Consider the following 9,137-nt stretch of genomic DNA (forward strand, 5'->3'; position numbering starts at 1 on the left):
TAATAGAAATACTTAAATTATGTAATAGAAATAGTACACATAATAATTGATTAATATTATACTAATAATTATTAATTAAATGTTCTTGAGCTCATGGAGCTCCTTCCTTCTCTCCAACATTACAGTGTAATGAAGTTTATTTTGGCAAAGAGGTTCTTGACCCATCTCTGCTCTGTGTTCATGAATAGTGCCAAGATGTGCTTTATCCAGTTACTGCAAGGTCTTTTTATAGCCAGCCTTGGCCTCCCACTCATCACTGTCCCCTGTGTGTGACATGAAGGCAGCGCTCTCCAGGCTGGCCTGCAATCCTTGGGTGCAATCCCACAGCAAAGCTGCTCTCCTGCACTGAGCTCAGCTTATCTCCCCTCACTGAGCCAGAAACTTGATTTCAATACATTGTTTGGCCCATTTTCCCTTGCTTGAAAAATTAAATCTTACTTGGCTGTTAAAAAAAAATTATAATGTGAAATAAAATATTAAATACTTCAAAACATGAGGCAATTTAGTGCTTCCTTTTAATCTAACATGGCAGAGCTGATGGGCAATTTCCCTGGAAGTGCCACCTGACGTTGTGAGGAATCCCTTTCACTAACAGAATGGATCTTTATTTTTCAGGTGGTTTTTTAGATGGCCACAGCACAGTCAGTGTGGATGGACAAGAGCTTGGACAAATTTATTGATGTATTTATACATTGTGACCGTGTTAACATCTGGGTTTCAAACACATCACATCACTTGCACAGCACATAACCAGGAGCAAAAGTGGAAATACCAGTTCCTGCACTCAGCTCTCCCAGGACTTCATTTGTGAACCAGCTTTTTAAAAAAATATTCTAAGCCAGGAGTGATGCAATGAGCACATCATCAATGAGCACACGCCTGTGGGAAAGACAATTATGGATGTCAAGAGCAAAACTTTCATACCATCTGTCAGGAGCAAACAACGATTGCATAAAGAGAGGAGGAATTTGATATACTTTCCTGGAAGTGTTGCAAAGTCTGGTGAATATTTTGTGAAGTAATTTAGTGACACTTTTTCAGTAAATAAAATATCTATGTCTCAAAGAGGTAAATGTTACCAGGTCATTTTATTATTGAATACCAGTTTTTAAGCAGCTGCTGGAAAAATATGGAAGAATAAAAAGGAAAACTGAAGGGTAATTTTATTGTAGTCATTTACTGATCTCTACTTCTCTTGCATTAATTCACTCCTTCTCCAGAAGGAATTCTTCCACTTCTGTATGGAATGGGCTGAAATGGACATCACTGTGGGAGTTGTGGTGGTTCACAAAATGTGAGCTATGAGGAGCTGTAACAGCTGAGGGATTAGCTGGCCCGGGAAGGGAATCTGAAATGATGGGAACACGTGGATGAATACATCAGTGGCAGAGACAGCAGAGAGGAGTCATAAATAAAAGTAGAGAAAGGAAGAGGTTGGGCATGTTGATGAAGCAAAAGACAAAAATACTGATTTTTCTTTTTCTTTTTTTCAGTAGATGCTGCAGTTCTGTGCAAAGCAATCTGAAGATGTGTCAGGTCAGGGCAGAGGGATTCTGCAGAGAACTGCAGCTGCCAAGAGTATGATTTCAGCTGTGGTTACACACAGCACTGGATGGGACAAAATCTGTGGTGTGGCACCACTGGTGCCAGCGCAGAGACAGAGGATTCTCTGTGCCAGTGATGGTCCACCTGCAGTTTCGTGCTGTGGGTGTGATATCACCCCCTGTGACTGGAAAACCCCAGGTGTTTATTTATTTAGGATACACTCCCAATGCCATCCTCATGCTTGCTGAGTGAGCCCACAGGGTGGGGTGTGCTGGCTGCTGCCTCAGTTCTTGTGAACTTCCTGATGAGGCATCTTTTCCCTGTGCTTCCCAACTGCCCAGCCTTGTTTTTACTCTTTGGAACATTTTCTTCAAGCAGCTTTTACCGTGCTCTGTTTATCCTTTCTTTCAAGCTGCCACATCACCCCTACATCACCAGAACCTGCCCAACTTGTCTCAGGAGAAGGTGGCCTCAGTTCAGCCCTTTCATCCCTGATATTCAGTTTGGGAGGTGTTGTGGGACCTACACCTCTCCTGACCCCAGGAAGATAAAAAACCTCATTTGTATCATTTTTTACCTCTCCTGCCCAGAGCTGGGATGTGGCACTGGTGTGGCAGTGCCACCCTCAGACGGACATGGTGTGGCTCTGCCCCATTAACCCCACGTGTCATGAGGCTGAGGCTCTTCTCCTTCTATCCATACCATCAACCACCTGTGGATACCCTCTGGAGGCACTGACACCTCACCACTGCACCCCAAAGATTGCCAAGTGCTGCACCCAGCTCAGCGTTCCCCACCCGCTGTTTCCTGCCTGGTCGGATTAGACATCACCTCTTGCTTTTCCACTCTTCAAAATGAAAAGAAGCAGGATAATTCCACTTAACCAGAGCTGAGCACATCCTTACCTTTTCCGATCCCTCACTCTCAGCCCTTCTTGTTCCCTCCTTGCAGTACAGTTGAGAGGCAACCAACATGGCAATTTATTTGGGTTACAAGATTAAAGGCTTTTAATTTTACAAGTCATAAGTAAAGCAAGAAAAATGAGTTCATTAAGCCTGTGTTTACTTGTTCTTTTTGCAAATGCCATTTTGTCACATTCTGCAGTTCCACACAGACCAAAGCAAAGGCAGGTGAACATGGAAATGCCTAAAATGAGAGAGTAGCAGCAGCTTTAGAGGGCTTATTTTATCTGAAAGAAATAGTTAAAATAAATTAATTCTGCCCTTGAGCAAACGAAGCTTAGCACACAGAAAGCCCTTCTGTGTCGGTGAGGAGTCCCAGGCACCTGCAGGTGAGGCAGCGGCTGTGGGGTGACGGTGCCACAAACCTGACCGTGACTTCTCGTACGGACGGGGAACAGCGAGTGCTTCTAAGCCCGATTTCACTGAATATCAGTAAATTCGCACGGCTTTGGCACCTAGGTTTTTAAAAAAGACAAAACCTGTTGCCAGAGGGATGGCAGGGAAAGCGAAGGAGGAGAGGGGATGCTCGGTGCAGGGCAGCGCTCACCGCAGGGCACAGTGAGCAGATCGGACTTAGACATTTATGTGTGGAAAGGGCTGCAGGAGTGCGGGGAGGGCTGGAGCTGCCCACACCATCCTGCTCCGGCTCCTGACACACGGAGCAGGGGGAGTTAGGCTCGGATTTAGGAGATTTTGGGGGCGATTTCCACGCGCTGGGTTTGCAGCGCAGCGTGTCCCGCAGCCGCAGGCGGGCACCCATTACTTTCTGCTTGAAAAGTGCCTGGTGGCTTTTGCCTGTGTGAATTCCCAAAAATGTGGCAGCAGTGTGAAAAGCAGGAAATCTTCCTTAAAAAAAAAGCCCTACAGCCCTAAGGCACAGGAGCTGGATCTTGGCCTGGCAGTCCTAATGCATATTTGGAAAGGCCTTAGATACTGAGCTGATGAGAATTAATTAAGCATCTAAATTTAATAGAATTGGCAAAAAGCAAGTGGGAATGTCACAGGGATAGAAGCAGTGGAAATTATACTCACCTGGCCTAGTAAAAAGAAGATGATGGGAAGAAGCAAGTTGTTCAGAGTTTGAGAAAGGCCAGAGGCAGGTACATCTGAGCTATCCTAGGTCCATGTTTTCCCATTCTAAAAGGAATCCAGTGGTGAGAGAGACTGACCATCCCAGGCAGATCAGCCTAGTGAATCTGGATGAAGACCCAGTAAGGTATATGTATAATTAATTTTCTCCTAGGAAAGTCTTGAAGGTTTTGCCAGTCAGAGTGAGGTTGGGGTTATGCCTTAAGGAATCTCTAGCTGGCCTTTGCTCTGGATGTGACTGTGGTATCCTGCAAACCAGAACTTCTGACTTCTGCCCTTCTTTGTCTGTTAGGGGGGTGCTGGCACCCTCCAGCTGCTCATCCCAGCCCGGGGCTGGGGGCCCTGGCATGAGCCCGCGGCCCGGCCTGGCTGTCCCGCAGCCCGTGGGTCCCTGCTAGCTCCCTGCCCTGGCACGGAGGGACAGGAGGTGTCTCTGTGTGTCCCGGTGCCCCTCAGCTGGAGCCGGGTTAAGTGAAGGGACCCTTTGCACACAAAACCCGCGATGGAGCTCAGAGTGACCCAAACAGCCATCAGGTCAAGAGCGGGGCTCAGCCGCAGCCCCCTGTGCCTGCCAGCCCCGCAGGCCCCTGCACACACGCGTGGCACTGTGCATCCTCTCTGGGCACACCGCTAAACTTGGATCGCTTCATCCTCTGGTTGTACTTGAAGGATCGAGGCTTCATGTAAATCTCTGCCTACAGTTTTGGTAGGAAAGATTGAAGTTCTTGTGGTGCCTTGAGATGGCACTGGATGAAGAAGTTAAAGTCTGAGACAGAACACTGTATTAAGCAGAGTTTGTTACTGCAAGGCTTAGAGTGTGCATTTATTAGAGATTGCAGGGTGAAGTAAAGGAAAAGAAGGAATAACTCAAATACACTGAAATGAGTTGAGCAGTAAAGTCTCCTGCAACAGAACTTGTCAGGTAAGGTGTTAAAACAGGCAGCACTCAGGCTCCACTGTGTTAAACCCCTCTTCAGAAATGTCTTGGGTCTTTTTTCTCTCAAATTTCAATACAGCAGCTTTCTGAAAACCTCTAGCATTTCCCAGGTCCTGAATTTTTGACGCTGATATTGCTGAGAGTACCATGAACAGATTTCTGTGGACAGAGATAATTTCTTCAGTTTGAAAGGGGAAAGGCAGTAAAAATTAGAAGTGTGCTTCTCACATAGCCTCCCACTCCTTGTGTTCCTTGCCTGGATTTTTTTGCCAATTCAAACGTGTCAGGCCGTGCTGCTCCCAGTTCATGGCCAGAACACCCTGGGGAGAATAGGGAGTGGTGGGACTCACTCACCTTTGTCCTCGAGGCATTACAGGTGAAATGTGCCAGGTGTTTGCAAGGAACAGTGTTCAAGGGGTGAGCTTTGTAAACATTAAATCATTTTTTATCAATCCCTAAATAGGGTTAAAGCTCGTGGGCAATGAAGGATTTTTGGGTCTTTGTAGTTCTTAAAAGATCTCTCAATTTCTCCCTCATGTTTCTGTTGTTCAGGTAACACCCTCTGGTCTGGTTTTGGTGTGTCATAAAGTTGGGTTCTGGGGAGCTCTGTTTCTGTTTCAGAACATTTTCCACAATTCTTAATTTGCGCAGTGTTTTAGAGTCTTTGCAAGGCATATCTCCCATGATTTTTATTTCAACTGCATGGTTCGTGTATTAAAAGTTATTAAATAATTCTTCTATTTTAGGAAGAAGTTTTTCCTTATCCAGAAATTAGCAATGAAGAACTGGCAGAAATCAACCAGTTTGTGGGACCTGTTGAAAAGTTCTTCAATGAAGAAGGTATATTGTTGTGGTTTTATCCATGCAAGTGATTGAGTGATTACAGAATGATTTAGCTATAGCAGTTGAATAAGATTATTATACTTAAAACATTTAATTTAGTTTATGCATTTATTGCTGCTCACATAGTGATGCTGATTCTGTAGCATGTCCATTTATAGTTTTTTGGGAAGTATTGTGGTGCTGATCAGAAGAATTACATCTCCAAAACAGGAAAAAAAACCCCAAGGATGTAAAAGAATTCTGGGGAAAAGATAGGATTTGAAATTGCTTTTAGCTCAGCTGAATTGTGCTTCTAACCACTTCATATATTGTGATTTTTTTTTTCCTAGTTCTAGTTCCTAGAACTTTTTAACTGTTCTACACTGCTAAAACTGACTGTGGCAAGATGCAGCAGAGATACTCGAAAATGCTGGCTCATTGAGGAGTTAGGAAAAATCAAAAGCAGTTCTGGTTTTTCAGCATTTCTGTTTGGGAAAGGCCTTATTACCAATCTGCATTCCAGAGAGCATTGCAGGGTGTTCCTTGCATTAGTGCTGCCATGGATAAGCCAATTCCAGAGCAATTGCAGAATATTGGTTTGCACAGACAGATTTCTGGGGCAGTTAAACAGCATTGTCTCAGACTTCCCATTGACAGAGGTTTTCCAAACACTGCAGGAGTTTGGAGAAGCCAGTGATTGTCACACGTCACAATTTGTGAGATCCAGGTGATTTTAACTGCAAAATTGTAGTGTTTGCTCACTGACAATAAATAAAGAATTTCTTCAAATTACATTTTTTTAATTCCTTGCTCTGTGGGGGAACATGATTTATGGAGTAAACAGCCTGATGTTTAGGGGAGGAATAAAAGGGTCAAATTATAGAGTCTGGAGAAAACAGGATTCCTGTTTGTTTTCACTGCCCTGGTACAGAACAGCTCTCTTAATCCCCCAAGAATCTAAAAACTCCTGAGAGCAAGGTTTTCTAATTATCTCATTTATGTTTTTTTTTTTTTCCTTGTATTCACTACCTAGACTTGGTTCAGGTAGAAAATCCTGGAAATGCTTTGCTTATTACAGTCTTGGAATCTGCTGGCATGCAGAACCAGTAGAAAAGTTTGAGAAAATGAAATAAATGCTGGATTTTTCCCACTTCCAAGTCTTTTTCCTGAATGTTCTGAGGGCAAACAGGGGAGTCAGGCTAAAGCTAGAAAGAAGAAATTCTTGTGAAGCTGGGGATGAGAAGTCTCATGAGTGACCTTGGCCCTGCTGGGGGAATCCTGCAGCCTGCCAGCTGCCCTGGGCACTGAGGATCACAGTGTTAAATGAGAAAAATTCTGTATTTGTAGTGGACTCGAAGAAAATCGATCAAGATGCAAAAATCCCACCTGAAACCTTACAAGGACTGAAGGACCTGGGTCTCTTTGGCATGCAGATTCCAGAGGAATATGGTGAGTAAATGCCACAGAACACCCAGAGCATTTAGGGGTGCATTTTGTGCCACTTTTGTAGCTCTCCAGTTAAAGCTGCTACATTCCTGTATTTCTGTATTTGAAATGGATTTTTTGGGGGGGAAAGGGGCACAAAAAATGTACTAAAATAAAACCTGGTGCCTGTTCCAGGTGGGCTGGGCCTGTCAAACACCATGTATGCACGTCTGGGAGAAATCACTTCCCTGGATGGCTCCATTGCAGTGACCCTGGCAGCTCATCAGGCCATTGGGCTGAAGGTAATGCTGCTGCTCTGGGGCCAGGATTCTGCACAGATTGCATGGAAAAGGTGAAGTGAAAAATGTGGGGCTTGGAGGGAGCAGATCAGAATTACTGGGGAAGCATAAATCAGGTTGTTGGTGTCCCCAGCAGCCTCTGCCACTGGTTCAGTGTGAGACAGAAAGGCTGGATAGGAAGCAGACAAGAAAGTTACTATTAGGATAATTATTCTTAAGAAAACTACTTTAAATGAGTCCAAGTTGTTGTTTTTTTTTTTTTTTTCAATTGGCCAAACTTGCTTAAAGTAGCTAGAATAAATAGAATTGAGACAAAGTATCAGGGAGGCTCAGGTGATGAGGAAGGAAAGAATTCAGAAGAGAGCAACTTTGGCTGGCTGGCTGGGGCTGCGTGTTGGGGGGCCTAGAGGAGATCATTCATCTGAGAGCAACTGTGTCAATATGGAACTTGAATACGGCCATAGATTTTTAGCTTTTAGTGGTGGATGGATGGCAGAAAGAAGCTTGAAACCACACTCAGTTTGTTATAGCAAGAGAAAATTCCTTATGGAATTGAGCACAGAATGCTAATGAAAAAAGATTTTAGCGACTGAAAAATAATACAGTCTGTAATTTATTAAACTGTCTCTTGCTGTGCCATAATACTTGCAAATGAAGCTTTCTGAACATGCTGGAGCTTCCCAGCTCCTTCTCTTTTCCCATAGGATGATGCTGCAAAGTTTCCTGTGCTTGTTTCTGCAGGGGATCCTCATAGCTGGCACCGAGGAGCAGAAGGCCAAGTACCTGCCCCGCCTGGCCTCGGGGGAGCACATTGCTGCCTTCTGCCTCACCGAGCCTGGCAGGTGCTGCTGCCCCACCGTGCTCACTGCCTTAGCTGCAGTGCTTCAGACCTTGAATCTTCATTTTTTGGGGCCCATGGCTTCAGTATATACATCTGTGGTTTAGTTTTAGTTTTTAGAGAAACACTCCAATTTCTCTTTCCCCAACGTGCTGCTTTTGGCAGTGTCCATGAAATCCCTGACTCTTGTTGTTCCCATCCCAGGAATTCATTTCTTAATTTCTTTCATGAATTGAAAGGATGCTTTGTGCTATTTCAGAAGTAATGTGCTGTGACTGTTCTAGGATGCTTTCAGTTCTTATTCAAAATATAAAAGCCTGTTTTGAAGGAGCTACCAAAACTAAAAGGAAGAATTTTTGGTGTCACTTAAGTGAGAGATTCATTGTGTGTTCACGTAGCTCAAAATGTACCTCCAAAATGTTGCTGTTGTGGCATTCTGCACACTCTGGTCAGGTCATAACCCTGATAACATGGTAATGAGAAGAAATGTCCCCTCAGGTAACTTTTAGAGCTGTTCAATCTAGTGAGCTTCCGTGTTAGTTAAAAGCTAAAATTGATATACTGCTATTTAAGACCGCCTCCTTTTCACAGAATGGGAAGAGGGGGAATATGCAGTTTTGGTTTTTTAAAGCATGTTTACTTCTTTAAACATTATTAACTTGTTTGTTTTCTAGTGGGAGTGATGCTGCATCCATCCAGACAAGAGCAACCCTGAGTGAAGATGGGAAGCACTTCCTGTTAAATGGCTCCAAGGTACCCACTCACAGACTGGGAACAGGGAAGGGGATTGTTCCAAGTGTAGGAAGTGTCCTTGTCTTTTGCATCAGTCTGGAATTGGGAGGTTTCTGAGCTAGAGGAGAATGACCCTCTCAGAAAGATAACCCTTGTTGGTTTAGGCACAAAAGGAACAGAAAATTATTGTTAGAGAATTACTGCATTAAACTCCTGGTAAGAAAAATAGAAAACTACCCCAGGTTCCTTCTCTATTGCCCACTTGTGTGTTCAGCTTCAGGGAGGGTTGGTTAGTTAGTAAATCAGCCCCCTCCATGACAGCTTAGGTAAAAAGGAAACCTAAACCTGTATTTGGCATGTCTTCATTCCTCAGGCTAGATTTGAAAAGAAAACTTGATATTTAATTAGAAATAGGGCTGCTTGGAACCTTTTCTGTTAAAGGAAACAGTGACAAAAGCCAGTTTTGAAGAAAACAGAGATGTCCTGGG

The 9,137-nt window shown here is 44.0% G+C and overlaps 1 protein-coding gene across 1 annotated transcript in view; it reads left to right on the forward strand.

Annotated features, from left to right (window-relative positions):
* Positions 1 to 4,436: 4,436 nt before the first annotated feature.
* The window catches only part of ACAD9 (acyl-CoA dehydrogenase family member 9), a 12,952-nt gene continuing 8,251 nt past the window's right edge, over positions 4,437 to 9,137 (forward strand). The window contains exons 1-6 of the mRNA XM_031065228.1: positions 4,437 to 4,518; positions 5,280 to 5,373; positions 6,703 to 6,804; positions 6,976 to 7,082; positions 7,821 to 7,921; positions 8,592 to 8,670. Of these exons, the coding sequence (XP_030921088.1) occupies positions 6,783 to 6,804; positions 6,976 to 7,082; positions 7,821 to 7,921; positions 8,592 to 8,670 (309 nt within the window). The 5' untranslated portion in view covers positions 4,437 to 4,518; positions 5,280 to 5,373; positions 6,703 to 6,782. The remainder of the gene's footprint in view (positions 4,519 to 5,279; positions 5,374 to 6,702; positions 6,805 to 6,975; positions 7,083 to 7,820; positions 7,922 to 8,591; positions 8,671 to 9,137) is intronic.

Source organism: Geospiza fortis, unplaced genomic scaffold (assembly GCF_000277835.1).
Source record: "Geospiza fortis unplaced genomic scaffold, GeoFor_1.0 scaffold1079, whole genome shotgun sequence".
Taxonomy (NCBI): domain Eukaryota; kingdom Metazoa; phylum Chordata; class Aves; order Passeriformes; family Thraupidae; genus Geospiza; species Geospiza fortis.